We start from the raw sequence: 26,087 nt of genomic DNA, 5'->3' as shown, positions 1-26,087 counted from the left end.
GGAAGCACAGTTCCACCTCAGACGCCACGATGTTCAACCACGTCATGTGCACACTTGATGAAGAAACCGCGGCCAAGGTAGATGACCTGATCCACAACCCCATAACCCACCGGACGGAGGAAGGTAAATACCTCGCTCTCAAAAGCCTCCTCCTTGGGACTTTTGGCCTCTCCTGTCGGCAGATCACTGACAAGCTCCTACACCTGAACCCCATCTGCCCTCATGGACGAGATACTCGTGCTGGCAGAGGGCCATAGGCCCTGTCTGATGTTTGAACCAGCTTTCCTTGAGCAGATGCCAGAGGACATCCAACTCCTGCTGGCAGATGAGGATTTCTCAGATGCACGAAGAGTCGCAGCCTGCGCGGACGTGTTCTGGCGGACCAAGTGAGAAAACGAGGCCATCCTCAGCCAGGTCACCCGGCCTGGACCCAGCTGGCCGCAGGCGCACCCCCCACACCCAGCACAAACCAGAAGACGTTGATAGCTGCGACAGCTGGGCGCAATAACAACCTCCTGCACAAGTCCAGTGGCCGATGTTTCCTGGTAGACTCCGGAGCAGAGCTGAGTGTGCTTCCCCCTGACCACCCTCAAGATCTGCACTCGAGCACGAGCGCCAACGCTACAGGCAGCCAACGGATCCTCTATCGAGACTTTCGGCCCATGCAGCACCCTGATCCAGAATGGCAAGGACAGGTTTCGCTGCAAGTTCGTACTGGCCACAGTGGGCACAGCGCTGCTGGGAGCCGATTTCCTCCGGGCACACAGCCTGTTGGTGTACATCAAAGGCAAGCAGTTGGTGCATGCCCGCATGTTCCAATCCGTCCGCCTCAATTCCACAAACATGTGTGACCCAGGAATAGCTTCCATTAGCACCCCCAAGGATGAGTATTCTCGCATACTCAATGAATTCCCCACCATCCTACGGCCACAGTTCACTTCTGCCATGCCCCAACATGGTGTCCCCCACCAAATTTAAACCTAGGGCTCCCCCTCAACGCCAAAGCCAGACGTTTGCCTCCTGAGAAGCTGCAACTGACAAAGGAGGAGTTCTCCCAACTGCAGGAGCTGGGGATCGAGTTTCTGCGGATGCAATTTGGCCTTAAAAACACAGCCCAGACATTTCAACGGCTGATGGACGTAGTGGGCAGAAACCTGGATTTCGTGTTTATCTCGACGACATTCTCATTGCCAGTCGGGACCATGATGAACACAAAATCCATCTCCATGCACTATTTACTCGCCTGGCAGAGTTCGGCCTCACCGTCAACATGGCCAAGTGCCAGTTCAGCAAGGAGTCCCTGCAATGCAGTTCCTGAGCCATACCACCTCTGCATATGGGGCCACCCCATCACCTGAGAAGGTCGCAGCTGTATGCCAGTTCCCGAAGCTCAACACCATCAAGGGTCCACAAGAATTCACTAGGATGGCCAACTTCGACCACCGTATCATCCCAGGGGCGGCTCGCATCATGCGGCCGTTGTTCGCACTGACCACCACCAAAAGTAAGAACCTGGAGTGGACGGAAGAGGCCGAGAATGCTTTCACTGCGACGAAGGACGCCCTATCGAGCGTCTCCCTACTGGGCCACCCGCAGCCTGACGCCCACACCCTACTCTCAGCGGACGCTTTGGTCACGGCCATCGGGGACGACCTGGAGCAATCAGTCAATGGCCAGTGGCACCCTCTTGCATTCTTCAGCAAGCACCTCCACCCTCCGAGAACTAAAATACAGCGCCTTCAACAGGAAGCTCCTGGCCCTGTATCTGTCCATCAGGCACTTCCGGTACATCCTGGAGGGCAGGGCATTCATAGTTTTTACCGACCACAAACCGCTCACTCGGGACCTCGCCATGTCAAAAGATCCCTCATCAGCGCACCAGCAGCGACATCTGTCCTACATATCAGAGTTCACTACTGACATCCGACACTGAGCGGGTCAGGACAATGTCATTGCAGACGCGGTCTCAAGGTCCAACATCCACAGTCTATCCCCCAGCCTGGACTATGCCCAGCTAGCACAGGCACAGAAGGGGGGGATGAAGAAACACAGGCCTTCTGCACCGCCATCATAGGCCTCCAACTCGAGGACCATAAATTGCCGGCCAGCCCCGACATGCTGCTCTGTGATGTCTCCACTGGCTCGCTGTGCCCAGTAGTCCCATCGGAATGGAAGCCGCAGGTTTTCAGCATGGTCCATAACTGGCTCACCCCTCAGTCAAGACCTCGGTGTGCATGGTAGCAGAATGATTCGTGTGGCACGGCCTCAAGAAACAAGTAGCCCAGATGGCAAGAAACCGCACGCAGTGCCAGGCCTCTAAAGTCTAGCGCCATGCTAAGGATCCGGTACAGCAGTTTGACCAGCCCCCCCCCACCCCCCAACCAAGAGATTCAAGCATATCCTCATCAACGTCGTAGGCCCCCTACCAGTGTCCAGAGATGCCTGCAACTTCTTGACTGTGGTCAACCGCACGACAAGGTGGCTGGAAGCCATCCCGCTGAAAGACACTTCTACTGAGTCCTGCGCCAGAACTCTACATAGACATAGAAGATAGGAGCAGGAGTAGGTCATTCGACCCTTCGAGCCTGCTCTGCCATTCAATGAGATCATGGCTGATCTTAAAGTTTAGTACCCCGTCCCCGCCTTCTCTCCGTAACCTTTAATACCCTTATACTGAAGAAATACATCTAATTCCCTCTTAAATATATTTAATGAACCTGCCTCTGCTGCCCTCTGTGGGAATGAATTCCACAGATTCACCACCCTCTGGGTAAAGAAATTCCTCCTCATCTCGGTCCTAAATGGTTTGCCTATTATCCTCAAACCATGGCCCCGGGTTCTGGATTTTCCCATCATTGGAAACATCCCATCTGCATCCATTCTGTCCAGTCCTGCCAGAATTTTATGTCTCTATGAGATCCCCTCTCAGTCTTCTAAACTCCAGCGAGTACAATCCCAATTTGCGCAATCTTTCCTGCCATTCCAGGTATCAGCCTGATGAATCGCCTCTGCACTCCCTCCATTGCAAGAACATCCTTCCTTAGATAAGGTGACCAAAACTGCACACAATACTCCAGGTGTGGTCTCACCAAGGCCCTGTACAGCTGCAGTGAGGTATCCTTGTTCCTATACTCAAACCCTCTTGATATGAAGGCCAACATACCATTTGCCTTTTTAACCGCCTGCTGTACCTGCATGCTTGCCTTCAGAGATTGATGTACAAGTACCCCTAGGTCTCTCTGCACTTCCCCATCTCTTAATCTATTGCCATTCAAATAGTAATCTGCCCTCTGGATCACCAGGTTCAGCGTACTGGCACACATGACAAGTGACGGGATGCCCAGTTCACATCTGTCCTCTGGTCACAGCTGGCAAACCTCTTGGGGATCAGGCTCCACCATACCACCGCATACCATCCCCAGGCCAATAGTCTAGTGGAGTGTTTCCACCAGCACCTCAAGTCGGCTCTCATGGTATGCCTCACCGGCCCCAACTAGACAGACGAATTACCCTGGGTCCTGCTTGGCATCAGAATGGCGAAGGAAGAATTGCCTGCGGAACTGGTTTACTGCGCACCATTGTCGCTACCCGGGGTGTTCCTTGGCCCAAGCACTGCTTCTGCGACCAAGAATCGGACCCTACTGGCAGACTTGCCGGACAAGCTCGCCTCACTTGCGCCCCCACCACTGACCCACCATGGCAGCCACCCATCTTGCATACCCAAGGAACTGGCCATGACAGACTTAGTTTTTGTCCGGCAAGGCCCACATCCTGCGCCCCTGCAGTGCCCCTTACAAAATCCTGAAACGCTCAGGCAGGACTTTCACTTTGAACATTGGGGGCAGGGAGGAGATATTCACGGTTGATAAGACTCAAGGCAGCACAACTTAGACCTGAGCCAGCCAGTACTGATGGTTCGACCTAAACGACAGGGTCGGCCGTCTAAGCGGCTAGATGCATAAGCCAGTTCAGGGGGTGGGGAGGTTGTTCAGTGGTGCACATCTCTCATGGCCGAACCAGCTCTGCTTATAACACCACGCTGGTGGGGCAGCCAGGGGAAGATAGGGCCATCGGGGGACCTCAGTGTCTCGTGGTTTAGGCCAAAGTGTGCGCCTCAGGCGAACATGATTATATCACCGCCAGAGCAGGGGCGGAGCTCACGCTGTCTTTAAAGGGTGCGCGCGGTTTGAATAATCAGCTCAACTGAAACCTCCACTGTGTCCTGTGGTGTTTTTGTGTGTGTAGCAGCCGCCACACCAGTATACTTATTGAACTCTACAGGTTGTAAAGTGCTATGGGACATTCTGATTCCTTTCATCAATATGGAAGTTGTCATTATATTCCTGGTTTTAGACAGTATCTCAAGATCAAGATACCCTTTGAAATAAGATTCAAAGTACAGTATGGTGTTTCTTCATTTTATTACAAAACAGTATCAGTGTTTTCTCAACATCCCCATATGTTTTTCTCCAGTTCAAGAATGACAGAATCTTCCATACACAGGAAAGTTGCACCTGATGGGGTGGACAAGTGGTTTGCGAGCTGATGCAAAGCCGAAATGTACTTCCAATCTCAATATCATCCACAGTTCCACTTCTCCACTCTGAAAGGTCATGGGCCAGATATCCCTTGAAGTTAGTGTAAGTGCACTTTTTCCAAGGAGGCCGTGAATCTTTTCTTCTGGTGATCTCTTTCATGACAAATCATTTCAAGAGTCTGCCTCTGGGAAATTAATATCCTGCTCTGTCCAAAGATAGATAACTGCATGTAACTGGGGACTCAATGCTGGGGATGATGAGAAAACACTGATACTGATTTGTAAAATGAAGAAACACTGTACTGTACTTTGAATCTTATTTCAAAATGATTCTTGGAGTGTTTGAAATACATTGTTTCCAATAAAACATAATGAAGAGGGGTAGCAACCCTGAGATCTGGATTGATAAGCAAGCACTGATTTTTAGTCCAATCATAGGGATAAGGAATTACAAATTTAATTAACTAAATTTGGAAAAGAAAACAATTCATCAATGAAGAGCACTAAGGAGAGCTCAAAGTGGGCATGAGAAGGCCTTGGCTTGTATGTGAATAGAAGCAATAAGAGAACGAAGATGGGGCCACTAAAGATTAAGGAAGCAACATGTGCCTGGAGGCAGAGGAGGTTGTGAAGGTCCTAAATGTATATTTTGCTTCGGTATTCACAAAAGAAAAGGGTCTTGGTCATGGTAAGGTCAGAAGAGAACAGGCTTGCATGCTGGACACTGTTGAGATTAAGGAAAAGGAATTGTTGGATCTTCTTAAAAACATCAAGATTGATAAGTCCCCAGGGCCAGACACTATATACCCCAGACTACTGCAGAAAGTGAGAGAAGAGATAGTTAGGCAGTAACCATCATCTTTGCATTCTCTTTGGCCTTAGAGAAGGTGCCGGATACTTGGAAAATGTAGCCCCCTTGTTAAAAAACATAATAGGGAGAATCCTGGAAATTATAGACCAGTAAGTCTTATGTCAATAGTGTGCAAACTATTGCAGAGGATTCTTAAGGATAGGATCTATGAGTATTTGGAGAAGTACGGTCTACTCAAGGATAGTCAGCATGGATTTGTGAAGGGAAGGTCATACCTCATGAGCCTAATTGAGTTTCTTGAGGAAGTAACAAAAGAAATTGATGAGGATAGGGCAGTAGATGTGGTCTTCATCTATTTTAGTAAGGCATTTTACAAAGTCCCCCATGAGAGACTCATCCAGTAAGTCATAAGATCAGTGGAACCATGGATATGTGGATTAAAAAATAATTGGCTTGCAGGAAGAAAGCAGAGAGTAATAGTGGAAGGAAAGTATTCTGCCTGGAGGTCAGTGATTAGTGGAGTGCCACAAGAATCTGTTCTGGTACCCATGCTCTTTGTGATTTTTATAAATGACCTGGATGAAGAGGCAGAAGGATGGGTCAGCAAGTTTGCGAATGACACCAAGGTTGGAAGGTTGGAAGAGTTGTGGATTGTTGAAGTTTGAAAGAGAGAGGCAGAATGCAGAGATGGGTGGAAAAGTGGCAGATGGAGTTAAATCTGGATAAAAGTGAGGCAATACATTTTGGAAAGATAAACCAGAAGGCTGAGTGTAGGGTTAATAGTCAGTTACTTAAGAGTGGTGGAGGCTGAAATATTAAAGGCATTTGAGAGACTGGAACATGGATGGAGGAAAAGTGGAGGGTTTAGTACTTTAAAAAAAAATTAATATATGGATTGTCACAACATTGAGAGTTAAAGGGCCTGTGCTATTAAGTAGTATTCTATGTTCTATGACTAGAAAAAAACATCAAATTTTGTACAACCCCACTTTTCAATGTCCTTGTTGGAAAGAAACCTGTCATCTTCATCAGCTCTAGTCTAAACGTAACTCCAACAAACAGCGATAGATAATAGTGGATGCCTTGCCAGTGAGAGCACATTTAGAAAATGAAATAAACCAATCCATCTGAATAGCGTTCAGGGTAGAAATTCTAAGGGGGAAAAAAGACCATCTTATGTTTTTTAAATTATTTTATTTTCAAGACTCATGCAAATCCAAGCAAACAATATAGTACATTTTCCTTCCAGACTCTAGTATGATTCTGAAAAATTGCATGTACAGTATAATCATTGGTTTTATTGCATTTTTAAATTTTTTAATTCAGAATTGGGATTTGACCTGCGTATTTAGCTTTCCAGACTTCAGCAATAGCTATTTCAAATAACTTAATTACAGCTTCAGGTATAACTTTATCTCTTGAAAATATTATGTTAATACAATATTTGCCAATATTCACATCCGAGCTCAAATATCAGGAAACATGAAGTAAGATGGTGCTAGCCTGGCAACACCAATGCATACAAAAACAGATGTTATATCAAGAAAATTTAAAACTGCTATGGACTGACCATTCAACACAACAGCAGTTGGATGCAACCATTTTGCACCTCTGATAACAAAACCCGAAATAGCCAAGGCAAACCTGCACCATTCCAATTGAAAGCAGAATTGTCAAATGTCAGTAAAATTCAATATTAGATTGTCAAATGCTGGTTAAAATCATTAGAAATGTTGGAAGTGGATTATGGTCATAAATACCAGTTTTTAAAGTACATAGATAGCTGATTAACTGGCGGTTTGCCTGCATTTCACTGAAATTGACAAGTAATGGATTGATTAGTCGTCTACCATCAGCTTCAATAATTCTATCAGAAAGAATCACGGTGTTTCTGCTGTCTAATGAGAACAGTGCCGAAATGAATGAACACAGACGCATGACAAAATGAAAACTAATGAAGCCACATGTTTCCACGGCGCCTTAAAAGAGTTTGTGTTGCAGAGTCTTATTTATGGGATAAAAGTAGATCTCACCTCTACCTCCACCACCTCATCGTAGGCGGGGGGAGGATCAAACCCACTCCGGCTGTAGTCTCCTCCACCACCACTCCCTCCTCCTCCTCCTCCTCCTCCACCACTACCACCACCACGGGAACCGGTTCCTCCACCTCCGCCCCCTCCTCCTCCGCCACTGCTGCCCATTTGGCGGTCGCCGCTTTCCATAGGCTCGTAGCTGAGACCAGGGCTCTCGTTAGTGAGCAAGGCCACGGCCTCGTTAATGTCATTCTTGGCCATGCGGAGAGCCTTGCGGATGGCGGCGGGCTCCGAGAAGCCCATGCACAGCAGCGTCGTCATGTGCTCTTCCTCCACGTCCATCCCGGCAGACACAGTCCGTCCCTTCAGTCCTACTCTTCCATTGATACAGGACTCCTCTCTCAGGGTGACGCCACACGAGCCACCCGATTCCCTCCCAAACGTAATACAAATGTAGAATGGCTTAGCAGGCGTTTATTCTGAATAACTATAACACTTAGACTGGTTCTGAACCATGCAGCGCCATGTTGACAAGAGCCGGCTTCCGGTTCCTACTTCGCCTGGCGAAGCCGCTCCCAGTTAATCGGAAATGACATCGAGCCGGTCGGGACCGCCATCTTTGTGAAGGATACGTTCCTCCCGCCATCTTTCTACAGGATTAGCTCGGCGCCATCTTTGTGAAGGATACGTTCCTCCCGCCATCTTTCTCCAGAATTAGCTCGGCGCCATCTTTGTGAAGGATACGTTCCTCCCGCCATCTTTCTCCAGAATTAGCTCGGCGCCATCTTTGTGAAGGATACGTTCCTCCCGCCATCTTTCTACAGGATTAGCTCGGCGCCATCTTTGTGAAGGATACGTTCCTCCCGCCATCTTTCTCCAGAATTAGCTCGGCGCCATCTTTGTAAAGGATTTTTGGTCCCTTAACAGAGTCGAGAAACTTGTCCATGAGCGAACATCGAGACTTCGATCCGAACATCAATTCCACAAATGCCCGTTGAGGGGTGGGTTATTTCGAAGTTGCAGTTTCTGGTGTATGTTTAACTGCTGGAAACCTTCGTGGACCTCTGTGGTGCACAGGAATTCGCTTGGGTCGTGGAATTGCTGCCATTCAGCCCGTTGAGTCCACTCTGGCTTTCGAGTTACTGCTGTTTGAATGGGGGACACTCCGATTTGGATCACAGAAACAATTTTTAAACCTTCTCAAGTTCAAATTTGGAGCCTTGCCCTTTAATTTGGATCATTTCAAGATAATGACTTTTTATTGACTTCAAAAACGAATGTTATCTTTCACTTCATAGATCGCCAGGCGCGCAATTTTGATTCAGCGCTGAGACAACACTCAACCTGCCCAGACACAATGAGTAAGCGATGTTCTGTCTTTTTAAGTTTAGAAAAAATGGGATATGCCATCAAAGGTTCAAAAGACATGGGGCCCATTTCTGGACTATTATCGTAACCTTGGGGTTTTTTTTTCCTGAAACTTTGGTGCTGTGCTGCCCATTTCCAAGTTGCTTTCACTCGATTCCTGCATGTCAGCTTTTAACCTTGCTTAGTGGTGGGGTGGGGGGGAAGGGAAGGAGGAAAGGGGGGCGGGGAGGGGAAGGGAAGGGGAAAGGGGGGAGGGAAGGGAAGAGAAAGGATGGGGAAGGAAAGGAGGAGAGGGAAAGGGAAGAGAGGGGGAAGGGAAGAGAAGGGAAGGAGGAAAGGGGAGGGGAAGAGAAGGGGAGGGGGAAAGGGGGGGGAGGGGGAGGGGGAAAGGGGGGGGAGGGGGAGGGGGAAAGGGGGGGGAGGGGGAGGGGGAAAGGGGGGGGAGGGGGAAAGGGGGGGGGAGGGGGAAAGGGGGGGGGAGGGGGAAAGGGGGGGGGAGGGGGAAAGGGGGGGGGAGGGGGAAAGGGGGGGGGAGGGGGGGAGGGGGAAAGGGGGGGGGAGATTGATTAATTTTTTTCTTGTTTTTTTTTGTTTTGGGTTTTTTGTGTGTGGTTAAATTCTCTGCGTTCATGTTACTGTGCTCTGATTTTTTTTTAAAATAATGAAAGATTTATTTGAAACACAGTAGAACTCTGATTATCCAAAATTGAATTCTCCAAAATCCTCATTTATCCAAATTTTTTTTGGAGCCGAACTGACCACAGATGTCGGGCTCCTGGGCAGGAGTGGGGCCTCGTTGGGGAGGTAACGGTGATCCGTAGCAGCCAGCATATTTTTGGTGAGAATTAAATGTCAATGCTTAAAAAGCCTTCCTTTGTTGTTGCTTAAACACTGTTACAAGTAATTTGCTGTTGCTACAGGACTTTTTTTTAAAAAATGCCCATTTCTCCAAAAATCATTTATCGGACATATGCCAGGTCCCGACCATTTCAGATAATCGGAGTTGTACTGTAATTCTTTATTTTCTCTCTTGAATCTTATGGCATAATTTATAACTACTGTTTAATTATTTATAATGTTAACACCAATAAAAAATATTTTTAAAAAGAAAAATCATAGCGATCCACAGCACAGTACAGGCCCTTTGGTCTACAGTGTTGTGTCCAACTAATAACCTACTCAAACAACTATTTATAGTTTCCCAACTATATGACCATTTTTCTCAGTTCCATATATTTATCTAATTGTCTCTTAAAATATTCTATTATACCTGGCTCCACTACCAAGGCTAGCAGTGTATTCCTTTCAAATCCACCTATCTTTGTATGGGGGGGGGGGGGGGGGGTGGGGAACATGCCTCTTACATTCCTTCCTGTACTTACTCCCAAGTACCTCAAATCTATGCCCCCTCGTGTTAGCCATTTCAGCCCTGGAAAGAAGCCTCTGCTTACCCACATGTTCAATGCCTCCCATGATTTTATGCACCTCTATCAAGTCACCCATCATCCTCTGTTGCTCCAAGGAAAAAAGATCAATTCTCTCCAATCCAGATGGTATCCTTGTAAATTTCCTCTGAATTTGCTCAAAACTATCCACATTCTTTCTGCAGTGAGGTGACCAGAATCTTTTTTCAAATTTTATTTAAATTTTCAAATTACAGAAAAAAAAACTATAACCCCTCTCCTCCCTCCTATAACACAAAAAAACCCACTAAAAATCCTAAAAAAAACTTCCCCCAATTCCCTGTCCTGGGTAAACTTATACCTCTCATTTTGTTCATTTTAGATTGGTCACAGTGTTTGAGCTACCGAAAGGAAATAGACACACACACCAAGAGCAGTTCAGTTTATACAAATGTTTATTACAAATTCAAAAGCTGATTTCAAATTACAATATGCAAGCCCTTCCCAATTATACTTATCAATGCCTGGACTGGTCCCAACTGCCAAGGCGAGGCAACGACTGCACACTTGTAGTAGGTTGTCGGGGCGCCGGTAGCAGGTTCTCCACCTCCCCCGACCGGGACGTTGGCTGGACTCTAGAAGTTCTTCTTGCTGAGAGATGTTGCCACCTCTCGGAGAGTCTCAAACTTCAGCAGCGGGACCATGGCTTATATTACCCAAAGACTGCTTACCCAAGCACCTATTCCCAACACAGCAAGAAAGATAAGCGAGCAAGCTAGCATGCTAGTTCTATCGAATAATGTAATTTTCAGCTTATCACTTTGAATACAATGGTTTATTTTGCATCAAGGCTAGGCCTCTGACAGTCTGTGACCAAAACAAGCAAGAAGATTAAATGTTCTTGGTACACAGATGTCCTTTCGTCAGATAACAGCATCTCTGGCCCCTCGGTGGAATTTAGCTTATGTCTGCTGATTCTAAAAAACAAGCAGGTTCTCAGCCACTGCAAAAGTAAAAAACACGGTTAGAATCTTCCATTACATCCCCCCTCCCCCCAAAAAAACTTACAACAAAAAAATGATATTCCCTGATTAGTGTGCCAAACTTATTACAATTAGTTAATTTCTGTAGCCATACATTTCAAATATAATCCCCACATATCAATAAAGAAAGAATTATTATTTTTCACATTATATGTTAATTTTTCTAAATACAAACAAGATTGTAATTCATTTATGCCATCTTTGCAAATTTAGTTGTACATCATTCTTCCATATAACCACCTTATCATATCCCAATAGACATAACCTTGGATCCAACTGAATATCCATTTTAAACAAATCTTTCAAAAATTTTAATTTCCTTCCAAAAATATTTAATTTTCTTACACAACCAAACTGAATGTACAAAAGTACCAATCTGTTCTCCACATCTAAAACATAAATCTGTTGTACTAAATCCATATCTTTTCAATTTCTCAGGAGTGAAATATAATTGATGCAAAAAGTTATAATTAACCATATTATATCTCACATTAATTAATTTTGCAACTCTATCAACACACATTTGTGACCATTCTTCCTCTGCCAATACAATATTTAAACCTTTCTCCCATTTCTCTTTAATTTTATACATATTTACTTTATCCATTTTTCCTGTAACAATCTATACATATCAGAAATAAAACAGTGACCAGAATTTTAATATTCCAAGTGGGGTCAAAGCAAGCAGCAGCAACATTACCTCACAGTTCCTGAACTTGATCCCACATTTAATGAAGGCCAACATACCATGCTCATTGTTAACGACACCATCAAGCTGAGGAGCAGCTTTGAGTTTCCTATGGACACAGACCCCAAGATCTTTCATTTCTTCCACACCTCTCTGAGTCATCCCATTAACATTGTATTCTGCCCTCAAATTTGACCTACTGAAATGAACCACTTCACAGTTTTTTGGGGTAAAACTGTATCTGCTACATCTCAGCCCAGCTCTGCATTCCTCAAGATCCCTCTGTAACCTCCAACTTTCGTATCATCCACAAACTTACTAACTCACCCTGACGCTTCTTCATTCAGGTCATTTATAAAAATCACCAAGAGGAGGGGTCCAAGAACAGGTCCTTGCAGAACACCACTGGTCACTGACCTCCATGCAGAATACGAACCATCTACAACCACCCTCTGTCTTTCTGGTCAAGCCATTTCTAAATCCAGGATATTGGTAGATCATTTCTATTAGTGTTACTGGAGTAACCATGTTGTTTGTCTTGGTTATTTACAAGATATTGTTGAAGAGTTGACAGGAATCATAGAATATCAATATAGATAATAAAAGAAAATAATATCAGCACCATTTCAACATTTACATTTCGATTTGAAATGTAATTATCCTGATAAAATTATGTTTCTCACCTACAGCACCCCATCCCCATAATTAATTATTCATTTTACAGGATGTAACTGGTGTCACTAATGTTTATGGTCAATCCTGAATTGACCATCTGCTTAAGATATTCCCATAAAATTATTGAATAGAAAGTTCCAGCATTTGGACTGAAAGGTGATCAATGAGTAGTGTTATATTTTAAAATCAAGAATGGTGTGTCCCCTTAATGTTCTTGATAGTAAAGGCCACAGGTCTGGCAGCTGCTATTAGAGTACTGCAATGAATTTTGTTGATGGTATAGTTCACCAGCCATGTAGAATGAATATAATTGGCTTTGGCAATGGATTTAAGTTTTCAGGACACGAACTGAGATGGTTGCTTCAGAAAATCTTGCCTCCAACCTGCTCATGTCCATTTATTTATTTGATCAGTTTAGTGGAGATTCAAGTTAATGGTCACTCCTAGGATATATTACCAAGTATACATTGAACTTGGTAATTGGTTATAATCTCTTGTTGGAGTTGTGCTGTGATTGTTTTCTGTGGATCTTGTAGGTCTTGCTACTTGCAGACTGATGCAGGGTCTGAAAAGTAAATAGAATTGAACATTTCACGGCATTGTTCACATCGAGGTTAGTGTAACACTGTTACAACGCCAATGATCAGCACCTGGATTCGAATCCCACGCTGTCTGTATGGAGCTTGCATGTTCTCCCCATGTCTGCTTGCGTTTCCTCCAGGTCCTCCAGTTTCCTCCCACCGTTCAAAATGTACTGGGGTTGCGAGTTAATTGGGTGTAATTGGGCGGCATGTACTCATGCACCAAAATGGCATGTTACTGTGCTGTTTGTCTAATTTTTAAATTTCACCATCATTAAGTACAGCCTAACCAACATTTTGCATGGTTGCAATGTGATGACCTAACTCATTTTCTCAATATAAAGGAAACATGAAATGCCTTCTTCGCAACCCTATTCAACTATGGCACATTTTCTGACTCCCTTGTCCACTCCTCCCTCCCCCCCAATTGTTCCCTTGGGGCCTACCCCTGTGACTGCAGGAGGTGTTCCACTTGCATCCACACTCTTCGCTCAGCACCAATTGGGGCCCCAAACAGTCCTTGCAACTGAAGTAATGTTTTGCTTGTGAATCTGCAGTGGTCTTCTTTGCATTGGAGAGACTGGGTGCTGACTGGGAGATCACTTTGTTGAGCACCTCAGCCTTGTCTTCCAAATAGTGTGGATCTCCCAGTGGCCACCCATTTCAATTCTCCATCCCATTCCCGTATTGTCAAGACTGACCATGGCCTCATGCACCTTATCATATCCAATTAATACTCTTTGTTTATCTGGGTTCCTTTCCCCAATCAACATTGTCTGAATTCTGAGACTTGCTGAGATTTCTTGCTTTTGGCTCATTCTGCTTATTCCATGAAGAAGAGCTTAGGCCTGAAATGTCAGGAATATACCTTTGTCTCCCATGGACGCTGAAAAGACTGGCTGAGTTCCTCCATCATTTCGATGTGTTTTTACTTCAATCACAGCATCTACAGATTTTTGTATTTCACTCAATGACACCTGTTCTATTCCCCACACATCTGCTCTCACGTTTAGTCCTCCCACACAGAAAAGGGAATTGGTTCACTTGATCTTATTTTGCACCCACTCACATTATTTAATCATATCTTGTTTCTTCCCCTTTCAGCATTCCAGGGGTTCACTCCCTTCAAGACTCCCTGGTTCATTCATCCATCTCCATAAACACCCATTTCCACTTTCCCTTCCTCACTGAGGGGAAAAAACATCCATTTCTCTTTTGCAACTTCACCATATGTCACAATACCTACACTTTGACCTCTTCCCTTCTTTGCTATTCACTCCTTCCGGGTGAGTCAAAAGTTTTATTAATACTCTGGATCATCGTACTGCTAACATGCATGGAAAAAAAAACATTTGTATGAATGCAAAGGGCATGACTGCATAATTACTTGTGTCAAGAAATAACTGGAAGTAAAATTTCACTCTTCAGATATATGCAGTACAAAAACTTTACAATCAGCTTGTGAGAACTGTCAGAAATAAAACTTCTCACACATGAGTCTCTTTAAAACTGATGACACGACAAGCTTTATTTACAAGTCTGCAGAGTTGGACTCAACTGGCTTCTCACCAGTTAAGCCCCGATACATACAGTGCATTGATTTTTATACCCTTATTGTTTGCCCTTCCCCTTCTTATTAATACTGTTTTAATTGGTTAGTATTACAAAAGCATTCTAAGTATAACTGCATTTTTAATTATCACGTTCGTTACGTACGCTGTGAACTCTACATACACTAAATTCTGTTTCTCACCCTTCTTATCAATCTTTTGTCTCCTGCATGTCTCTCACTATGACCATGAAAAGAAAGGTTTAAAAAAACATATTCAGCAGAACCTTTTGGCTGCTAGTAAGCTCCCTGTCCGTTCTGGCTTCCCTTTTTATGATTAATCATCACATTTTAACTTAAGTCATTTTAACCTAAATTCTCTATATAACAATCCACCCCTTTCTCTCTTTAAAATGTGTGTAATATATATAGATATGAATGGGGATTTTAACCTGGGGAAGAGAAACGTTTTATGATACATTAATCTCGTGCTGAAGTAAAATTCTAACAGGGTCTCCCAGTCCCCCTGGTTGCATAGCCTGTTGGACCATGGAAATCACCAGGCTGCGTAGACAGGGAATAATACAGGGCAAAATAAGTAGGAGGAATAAAATACCTCCGATGACCCACAAGAAGGTACGCCACCAGGTTCCCCCAAACCATTTGTCCATCCAATTTAATTGTGCAAAAGGATGCCAGGTTTGAACCGGTACATGGGACAAAGTACGAATATTATCAGCGATTTTTCGAATGGCTTGGCCATTATCATCAATCTGTAAGCAGCAGTTAGTCAAATTAAGCTTTCCACATACACCTCCTTCCGTGGCTAGGAGATAGTCTAGGGCCAGACGGTTCTGATATATAGCAGAGCGCATTTGACCTTGCTGGGATGCAAGTAATTGCAGGGCTAGAGCTGTTTGATTTGTAACAATTTCAAGGACTGCTTGTAAGCGAATAATGCGATTTAACATATAAATAGGAGTACGATAACCCCAAGATCCAACCTGAGCCCATGTAGCGGGACCATAATATTGAATTATGCGTTCTGGAGGCCAATCATCTCCCCATTGTCCCAAATGTACCGTGCTAGAGCGGGGCTGACGGTGTAATGTATCAAAAACCTTCACGCCTAATTTATGACCGTGATTGTGGGGTAGGAGGAAAAATTCTGGGCGGATTATTCCTAGGAAACAAGTTCCACTCCACTGTGAGGGAAGACGAGTATAAGCTTTATTACCACATACCCAGAATAATCCATTTGGGGATACTCCATACCCCCTTTCCCAAACTCTTTTAAGAACGGGGTTTGATTGGTATGGTCCTGTGATGGTGGAACTGGTACAATTCCAAAGCTGAATACTGCTATTAGACAGGGGTAGGCAATTAGTTTTAAAAACAGTGGATAAGAACCAAGTCAGGGGTTTAGGAAACCAAGTGAAAATACCAGGCGAAATGCGAATCCATACAGCCTTGCAGGGACTTTTTCCTACTGGGTATTTGCCGGTTCGTGAGAGACAATAAAAACCAAAGGGGACGTTAGAGAGAGACCAAGTTTCTCTTGATCTCGTTCGGTTAGTTGTCCAAATTCGGGAAATCATGGTCAATGAATTGAGGGGCACCCCCCACCAAGGCCATTGCTCTGACATCCGTGGACCCCCGCAGACCCAACAATTGGTTACATTAAAAGTTCCTGCAATTTTAGTTGCAAGATCTACAAAAAGGTTATCTCCCCCAATTGCATTACCGAAACTTTCATGGTTATTTGGATGGACTCGAACTAAGTCCGGCTGTCTTAAAGGGGCAGGCACTTTCGAGTGTGGAGTGGAACTTTTCATTGGAACAGTACGCTGGTGTATGCAAAACCAGAGTCCATCAGGGCATGGTGGGCCTGAGTCACCCTTCCAACCGTTAAGAGGGAAAGGAGTGGTATTAGGAATCTGTATATAATGACCCATATTATTTCCTTCTTTTTCCATACAAGGGGTATATGGATGTTGGGTGGTATTTTCTGCCCAGCATTTCTCAGGAACTGAGGTATGGGAAATGAAATTACCTTCCTTTCTTCCCCAAATGTGGTCCTGAAACAGGACCACTGTGTCTCTGCATTTCTTACATTTCACACCTGATAAAGACATAGGCAAACTAAGAAAAATCAAAGAACATAACAATAACATTGTGAATCAAGTCTTTCTGCGAAATCGTAAGGTAAGAGGTTTTTCTCCAGGAACACAAGTCCAATCTGAGTTCGTATCAGGGTCCTGAGGCGCCTCTACAGGTCCCTTAAATCTGGATGCGTGCGTCCACCCCTTCTCTCTTGTTCGTGCTGCAGCCTCTGTAGTTAAGAGAACTTGGTATGGACCTTCCCACTGGGGCTGGAGTTTTTCAGTTTTCCAGGTCTTGATGAGAATCCAGTCTCCTGGTTCCACTTTGTGTAAAGAAAAGTCTAGAGGCGGTGTTTGTGCCAATAGTCCTCTCTTTCGTAAATCTGTAAGAGAGCGTGACAGTGCCTGTAAATAGTTCCTAACAAATATATCCCCTTCCCCCAAGGTGGGACACCCCTCAACTGTACTCCAGAAGGGAAGCCCAAACATCATTTCATAAGGGGACAACCCTACATCTTTTCGTGGGGCAGTACAAATTCTCAATAAAGCCAGGGGCAGACACTTTATCCAAGGCATTTTAGTTTCCACCATTAATTTTGTCAATTGCATTTTTAGGGTTCCATTCATACGTTCAACCCTCCCTGAGCTTTGTGGATGCCAAGGGGTATGCAATTTCCAAGAGACCTGTAATGCATTACAAATCAATTGTTGGATTTTTGAAGAAAAATGTGGACCCCTGTCTGAGTCTATAGAATCCATTATACCATATCTGGGGATTATCTGCTCTAGGAGGAGGCGAGCTACTGTAGAGGCTGTAGCATTTACTGTTGGGAAGGCTTCCACCCATCGGGTAAAGTGATCTATTATCACCAACAGATACTTCCATCTTTGGACTTGAGGTAACTCTGTGAAGTCGATCTGGATACGTTGAAAAGGGCGTATGGCTAATGGTTGACCTCCCATGGTCCCTGTCCTCATTACCTTCTTATTAATTTTTGTGCATAGGTGACAATTCTGCACCTCCTGTTGGGCCAAGGTGTAGATTCCCTTACACACATATTCTCAAAGCACTGTGTCACATAAGGCTTGGGTGCCCCAGTGGCTCTGATGATGCAGGTGTTTTAAAATATTGCGAGTTATTTCTTTATTTAGAACCATTCTTCCATCTGGTGTCTTCCATGTTCCATCAGGCAGCTGGCTTGCGCCCAGCTGAGCCATGTCCTTTTCTTCCTTAGCAGTGAAAATGGGAGCCTTCTTTATGCCTTGCCTTATTGGGATTAAGGTCAGCAAACGGACTTCTTGTTGCATGGCTGCCCTTTTGGCTTCTTCATCAGCCAGTCTGTTTCCAATTGCTGTCGGGGTATCTCCCCTCTGATGGCTTGGTATGTAGACCACTGCTATTTCCTGGGGTAATGTCAAGGCTTCTAAAGTCAGAGTAATCATCTGTTCGTGTGCCAATTCCTTTCCTCTTGATGTAATTAGACCACGCTCCTTCCAGATCTTACCAAAGGTATGCACTACCCCGTATGCGTATTTGGAATCAGTGTAAATCGTTCCAATTTTCTTTGCCAGTATTCTGAGGGCTCTTTGCAAGGCATATAGTTCACAGGATTGTGCTGACCAGCTTCCGGGTAGTCTCGTGGATTCTACTACTTTCCAAGTATTTCCTTCTATTATAGCATACCCACTTCTTCTCATTCCGTCAACACATCTGGCGGAGCCGTCAATGTAGAATTCATATCCTTCTCCCAGCGGAGTATCGCAAAGGTCTTCTCAGGTCTTGGTCTGAAGATCTGTCAACTCGACACAGTCGTGCTCCACCTCTCTCTCTGTTTCACTGCCGTATAAAAATTGAGCTGGGTTGCAGCTATTAATCTTTGCAAACTGTAGATCTTCTCCGACCATTAAAATGGTTTCATACTTTAATATGCGAGAATCAGTCAGCCATCGATGGGCAGTTTGTGTTAATAAAACACTCACAGAATGGGAGGTGTACACAGTCATCTTTCCTCCAAAAGTAAGTTTACGTGCTTCCTCTACCAACAGAGCAGCAGCCGCTACTCCCTGGATACACGTCGGCCATCCGCGAGACACTGGGTCCATCATTTTGGAAAGGAAAGCCACTGGGTGTCGCTGACCGCCTTTTTCCTGTGTTAAAACTCCCACAGCTGTTCCTTGGTTATGAGTGACAAATAGCTGGAAGGGCTGTTTTAAAGAGGGCAGAGTGAGTACTGGGGCTCGTGTCAGGCGATGCTTCAAGTCCTCAAACCATCCCTCCTCCTCCTGGGTCCATTTCAATGGATATTCATTTTCATTTGTCAGCTTTTCATACATAAACTTCACCAAAGCTGAGTAGTCCTCTATCCATAACCTACAGTAACCTAAGAGTCCCAGGAATTGTCTTATTTCCTTCTTATTACGGGGTAACGGCATTCTAGTGATTCCCGCAATCCGTTCAGGGGTAATCCGTTTCTGTCCTTTACTTATCTGGTGTCCCAGATATACCACAGTTCTCTCAACAAACTGTAACTTGTTCCTGGACACCCGTAGACCCTTTTTCCCCAGATAATTCGAGTCTAATTGTATCTCCCCTCATTTCTTGTTCCTTGGGTCCTGATAATAGTAAATCGTCCACATACTGCATTAGTTGGGAATCATCAGATTGTGGATAGTCCACCAGGATTTGTTCTAGCATTTGTCCAAACAGGTTCGGAGATTCAGTGAAACCTTGGGGCAATACAGTCCACCGAAGCTGTCTCCGTCTACCTGTCCATGGATTTTCCCATTCAAACGCAAACATATCTCTACTTTCCTCTTCTAATGGACACGTCCAGAAGGCATCCTTCAAGTCGATAACACTAAACCACTCATGATCTGGGGGAATCCGACTCATAATAGTATAGGGATTAGGCACCACTGGGTGGCGGGTCTGAACAATAGCATTCAAACTTCTTAGATCCTGAACTAGGTGATAGGATCCATCTGACTTTTTCACTGGGAGTATAGGGGTGTTATAAGGTGACATGCATTCTTCCAATAGTCCGTCTCGTATTAGAGTCTCAATTACCGGCTGTAGCCCTTTTCTCCCTTCTAAAGAAATAGGATACTGACGTTTCCTTACCGGCTGATGACCTGGTATTAATGTGACATGTAAAGGTGGGATGTCCAGACCTCCTCGATTTCCCTCCTTATACCAGACTCTCTCGTCAATCTGCCGTTCATCCTCTTCCTTTAAAGCACAGAGGTGGACTCGCACTTCTCCGTTCACAGGGAGAGCACCCAAACCTAGGAGAGCCTGTAAGTCCCTTCCTAGGAGGTTAAATCCAGCCGACGGTAACAACAAGAGGTCTTGTACCCCTTCTCTTTCTTCCAGTTTCACTGTTACTTGGGGAATTATTGATACCATTCTGGGAGCCCCTTCTATCCCAGAAATTGTCAAATTACTTTTTACAGGTTCAGTTCCGATTGGCACAGTTATTACACTACTTCGTTCCGCTCCTGTGTCCACCATAAACACCACCTCTTCTCCCTTGGGACCAATTTTTAGTTTTACCAGGGGTTCCCTCTTATACTTGGTCCCTAACATTTGGAACCCCTGACACCCCTAATCTTCTTCCATAAGTTCGAGGGCACGCAATTCCCTCTTGTATCGGGGGCATTCCCTCTTAAAGTGTCCTTCCTCATTGCAGTAATAGCACTTAACGAACCTCCGGGGTCTTCCCTCTCTTGGATATCTTGGATTGTTTAGAGGAAGGTTTTGTTTTCTTTCCCCTCTGGATTCGGCATTCATCTGTCGGATAGTCTGTACCATAACCTTTGTCGCCCTCTTTTGATCTTCTTCTTCTCTCTGCACATGTACTTTTTGCGCCTTTTTTAACAGGTCACTTAGGGGTTTTTCGCTCCAGTCCTCCTCCTTTTCTAGTTTCTTTCTAATGTCCTGCCATGATTTGGAAACAAATTCAATTCGAATAAGCTGTTCACCCATTGGTGTACTAGGGTCCACGCCCGCATACTGTTGGACATTCTTTCTCACCCTCTCCAAAAAATCAGTAGGGGACTCGTCTTTCCCCTGGTGGTTCCCAAATGCCTTGGTGAAATTGTGACCCTTTGGCACAGCCTCCCGTATCCCTTTAATTGTCCACTCTCTATATTGTCTCATACTTGCCAATCCCTCGGGTATTCGTTTGTCCCACCTGGGTTCATTTAAGGGATATTTTTGTTCATGGGGTCTGGGGTCCCCAGGTTGTTCATATTCCCACATGAGGAGGGCAGCCCGTCGAATCATCTGCCTCTCCTGGGGTGAGAATAATGTTCCCATTATTGCCTGCATCTCTTCCCACGTATATGTGTTTGGTCCCAGGAATTGGTCAAGCTGTTCAGCCAGTCCTATAGGATCTTCCAAAAACTTTTTCATTTCTTTCTTAAATCCCCGCACCTCTGTACTAGTTAGGGGAACATTCACATATCCCGTTCCCCCTCCCGGTCCTCCCATAGGAACTTCCCTCAGGGGATTTAGGCTTATTGAAAACTTTGATGGTCCTGGACCAGCCTGGGATCTTGTCCAGGGTCGGTTTACCGGTGGAAGTTTAGGGTCCGACTCCCTTAATTCATCCTTTTTTTCCCGGCCCCTTTCGGGGCAATCAGATTCATCACCTTTCCCCTCCGGTAATGAGCTTTCCTCGGGCGCAGTAGGCACCGGGGGAATATAAGGAGGGGGAAGGTTGTCCAGAGGTTCCCATTTCTTTTCTCCCGCTACCCTCAATTTAAAACATTTTGTTAAGGATCCTGGCCAGGGAACCCAACAAAATGCATATGCTGACTCTTCTTGATTCACCTTTGGTCTCGAATTTACATATATGTTTAATGCTTGTCTAACCCAATCCTCATCGGATCCAAATTTCGGCCACCAGACCGAGGAACCTTTAATAGGTTGTTTCGACCAAAGGAGACAATATTGGACCATCTTTTTCTTGTTTTTGTCTCGATATTTTTTACTATCCCAATTTTCAAACATTCTCCCCAAAGGGCTGTCAAGGGGAACTCCCAGGAATTGTCCTGAATTTTCAGACGAGCCCTTAGATTTTGATCCTCCCATTTTCCCACCTAGATCTGTTTATCGTTGCTGAGGACCCTCTCGTTCTGGACCCTACTCCCTTCTTCTCAGACGCCTCGTCGGAGGTACTGTCCCTCCTTCGGTTACCGCTGAGGTTTCCCTGGGGTTGACCCCTTTCTTCTCGGCACTTCGTCGGAGGTGCTGTCCCTCCTTCGGTTACCGCCGAGGTTTCCCTGGGGTCTATCCTAGAGTCCCACGACAGGGTCCTCACGCCACGACAAAAGCTCTATACCTGATCTATTACGTTAGGTTTTTTATCCAAACAGGTGTATCCCGTTACACCTGTTACCCAATCCCCACACCACAATCGTAAGTCGTGACTTACCGGTTTCTTCCCGGGGATTGAACCGTCACCCTTCTCCTCTCCGTCTTGTCGTGTCACCTTGTCCGGATACCACTCGCTCAAGCCGCCCGAAGCGACGAGCAAGGGACTAGGAGCCGCTGAACTCAGCGGGGTGCACCGCCTCCGATGTCCCTCTTCTCGCCTCCCCTCACGGCCGGAGTGTAGATCCCGGACGAGCCCCCATTTGTCAGAAATAAAACTTCTCACACATGAGTCTCTTTAAAACTGATGACACGACAAGCTTTATTTACAAGTCTGCAGAGTTGGACTCAACTGGCTTCTCACCAGTTAAGCCCCGATACATACAGTGCATTGATTTTTATACCCTTATTGTTTGCCCTTCCCCTTCTTATTAATACTGTTTTAATTGGTTAGTATTACAAAAGCATTCTAAGTATAACTGCATTTTTAATTATCACGTTCGTTACGTACGCTGTGAACTCTACATACACTAAATTCTGTTTCTCACCCTTCTTATCAATCTTTTGTCTCCTGCATGTCTCTCACTATGACCATGAAAAGAAAGGTTTAAAAAAACATATTCAGCAGAACCTTTTGGCTGCTAGTAAGCTCCCTGTCCGTTCTGGCTTCCCTTTTTATGATTAATCATCACATTTTAACTTAAGTCATTTTAACCTAAATTCTCTATATGACACCTGTTCTATTCCCCACACATCTGCTCTCACCTTTAGTCCTCCCACACAGAAAAGGGAATTGGTTCACTTGATCTTATTTTGCACCCACTCACATTATTTAATCATATCTTGTTTCTTCCCCTTTCAGCATTCCAGGGGTTCACTCCCTTCAAGACTCCCTGGTTCATTCATCCATCTCCATAAACACCCATTTCCACTTTCCCTTCCTCACTGAGGGGAAAAAACATCCATTTCTCTTTTGCAACTTCACCATATGTCACAATACCTACACTTTGACCTCTTCCCTTCTTTGCTATTCACTCCTTCCGGGTGAGTCAAAAGTTTTATTAATACTCTGGATCATCGTACTGCTAACATGCATGGAAAAAAAACATTTGTATGAATGCAAAGGGCATGACTGCATAATTACTTGTGTCAAGAAATAACTGGAAGTAAAATTTCACTCTTCAGATATATGCAGTACAAAAACTTTACAATCAGCTTGTGAGAACTCTCTCTAAAGGCAACTGAATTTTACAACATTTGCCCTCTTTGTTGAACCATGACAAATATACATTTTGCAACCTTTGGTGAAATTTTAATTTTAAACTGAACATTGAGTCACACAACATCTGCCAACTTCCTGATCTCTGCAATTGTGTGCACTATTTCCCATTGCAAAGCAATTATTTACTTTAAAAAATATAATTAGTTCACTATTTACATAACACATCGAACTATTCTCAGTGATATAAACATAATTTATGTATTCCTTTCCTCCTTACTTGTAGATAATATTCAGGACTTGAGGTCAGCGAGGAATGCTGCCAACGGACACAGTCCAGGCAGCAGCAGTGGTGGTGTGCGTTCTGAGGGACGCGCTGGGGATTAGCACAGCCAATTAGCTCTGCAGGGAAAGGCCACGGTCTAGGATCTTTCCGTTACCGGACATTGAGGAGTAAGATTGGTCGGAAAGTCCCTCAAACAGCAGAAGGGGGAAATAACCCGAGGAAGCCACATTAATTGCCATTGTGGTGTAACAGCTGAAATGTGCACACGAATATGAAGGTTAATAGACTTTTCACCTTTTCCTTTGTCTAGATATGAACAAGACATTAGAATTTGAAAAGTCCAGACACTGTCCATAAATATTTTACAGTGAATAAAGTTTATTTAAAAAAATTAAAAAATATACTCAGGACTTCAGTTTTGATTCCTCTTCAAATCATAGCTATTTTTGCTGTTTACTCCCTTTATCCGCGAATAAAGACAGTTTAAAAAAGTCTTCACACGTATTAAAAATTGTACTCTGTGCAGTCTTAAATCCTGGCCATTTTGCACACCAACGTCGGCGAACAGAACAAACACAGAACAAAAAGAATTCTCAGAACTTGTAATTTATTTTCTAAAACAAGATTGTCGTCCTTGGCAGTTTGAGAAATACAATTCAAAGATTTTTAAAATGTGCGGAAATTTGGGTTGATGTGCAGCTCAAACGGCGTATCTGAGTCTCCCATCAGTTCTTGGAGGCGGAGCTTTCGTGGAGGCATATACAGGACTTCAGCGAGCACTCGGGGGGCTTTCGTGCGGTGGCGTTTCACGGCTCAGGGTCTGGTTGCTTTCGTGCTCTCTGAGGGATGTGATTAAGGTATGTTCGAAATTCGTTCAGACGGTCCGAGTAGGATTTCTGCCTGCAAACGGTGGAATTGACCGCGCAAAAAGGAAAATTGAGTCGACAATGACAAATATTGATTTCCAAAATGTTGGTGAATAACAAAGCATTTTAGTGTTGGTTGTTGTCACATTAATTTTAAGTGTGGCACCGTATTGAATTGCATTCCTTTTACATTTAATCAAAAACATCTGGATGCTAACAGGTTAACATTCTACAAAGAAATATGGTCCAGTTCCAAATGTAGAATATCTGCAAAAAAAATTGGGTTAAGCGTCATGAGAGGTCTTAGTGGAATTAATACGAGCGAAAAAAGTGCAAGATGTTGATTGTCCAATGTTATTAGCATTTGTCTAATACGAAAATAAGACGCTGTGATTTTTCTTGAGACAAAGATGCAACATTTTTCCACACTTTAAGGCAAAGTCATATTAAGCCCTTTCTAAATAACGATAATAATTAAAGTCTTAAAACGTCTTTACAAACTCTATGAATTTCATTACGAGATTGTGCAAAGATTGCAGTGGAAGTTGCCGATTGGTCTCTTTAAGACTGATTTCACCTTCCCCACTGGGAAAATCGGTCAGCCTAGTTTTTTTTCCCGTCCAATTTGCAAGTTCGCCTTATTCCCAGTCAGCCGGGCTTTCAGTCCGTGTTTTACCGAAGGACTCGTCTTAAAAGTAGCAGTTCTTTTGCCAATATCAGAACATTGGAATTGTTTTCTTTAATGAGAAGTGGAGACATGGTGGTCAAGTCAGCTTGCCCTGACCTTTAAAAAAGTATGCTGTTTCAAAGAATCAGTGACATTTTTAGGTGAGTGGTCATTTGTGCAATAGTTGCAACTTATTATTTATTCTTTTAAAAAAAGGGGCTTATCAAAATTCACCAAGAAATTCACACCGAACGTAATGTGGACAAAGTGCATTTTTCCGCGGTCTAACCACCATCCATTTCCTGACGAAACACTGGCAGCAGATGGAGAAACACACCGCAGATGCTAGAATGTTGAATGAACAAAGAAAACTGGAGGCACCCCACGGACCAAGCCATATGCATGGATCTGTACGGTGACTGACCTTCCCAGCAGGCTGCCTGACTCCCAGTGTCCATCCAAGTCTTTATTTGTTCACCGTCGGGCATGCTACTGGGTCCCTCTGCGGAGAACCATAGAACAATGACAGGCCACCTCAACCCCTCTAGTCTGTGCTGAACCATTTTTTGCCTATTCTCACTGACCTGCGCCCTGCCCATAGCCCTTCATACCTCTCCCATCCATGCACCTGACCAAAATCTTCTTAAATGTTAAAAATTGAACCTGGATTTACCACATCAGCTGTGTGAAGAAGTTTCCCCTCCTGTTCGCCCTGAACTTTTCCCCTTTCACCTTTAACCCATGTCATCTGGTTTGTACCTCCTCTCCCTCAGTGGAAAAAAATCTATCTACATTTACTCTGTCTATCCCCCTCATAATTTTAAATACCTCTATACCTTTCCCTGTACCCCAATTCCTGAAGTCCGGGCAACATACTAGTCA

The 26,087-nt window shown here is 44.4% G+C and overlaps 2 protein-coding genes and 1 long non-coding RNA gene across 5 annotated transcripts in view; 1 reads left to right on the top strand and 2 right to left on the bottom strand.

The window, feature by feature from the left end:
* Positions 1-8,856, bottom strand: part of usp24 (ubiquitin specific peptidase 24) — a 214,826-nt gene extending 205,970 nt beyond the window's left edge. Inside the window, exon 1 of the mRNA XM_069938902.1 lies at positions 7,382-8,856. Coding sequence (XP_069795003.1) covers positions 7,382-7,723 — 342 coding nt within the window. The 5' untranslated portion in view covers positions 7,724-8,856. The remainder of the gene's footprint in view (positions 1-7,381) is intronic.
* Positions 8,222-26,087, top strand: part of LOC138763918 (selenoprotein Pb-like) — a 60,968-nt gene continuing 43,102 nt past the window's right edge. Inside the window, exons 1-2 of one of the 3 annotated variants that reach the window (XM_069938899.1) lie at positions 8,222-8,382; positions 8,680-8,742. The gene's annotated coding sequence lies outside the window, so the exon portion shown is untranslated. Of the gene's footprint in view, positions 8,383-8,679; positions 8,743-24,425; positions 24,530-26,087 lie in introns of those variants that run through there. The other 2 variants (XM_069938898.1, XM_069938901.1) reach the window with 2 other exon arrangements.
* On the bottom strand, positions 14,640-23,649 carry LOC138763916 (uncharacterized). The gene is made up of 2 exons (XR_011357897.1): positions 22,995-23,649; positions 14,640-17,173 (listed from the first exon to the last, which is right to left on the bottom strand). It is a non-coding gene; the product is annotated as an uncharacterized lncRNA (long non-coding RNA).

Source organism: Narcine bancroftii, chromosome 5 (assembly GCF_036971445.1).
Source record: "Narcine bancroftii isolate sNarBan1 chromosome 5, sNarBan1.hap1, whole genome shotgun sequence".
NCBI classification, from domain to species: domain Eukaryota; kingdom Metazoa; phylum Chordata; class Chondrichthyes; order Torpediniformes; family Narcinidae; genus Narcine; species Narcine bancroftii.
Note: the sequence above shows the minus strand (reverse complement) of the source record. Positions and strands in the feature narration are given on the sequence as shown.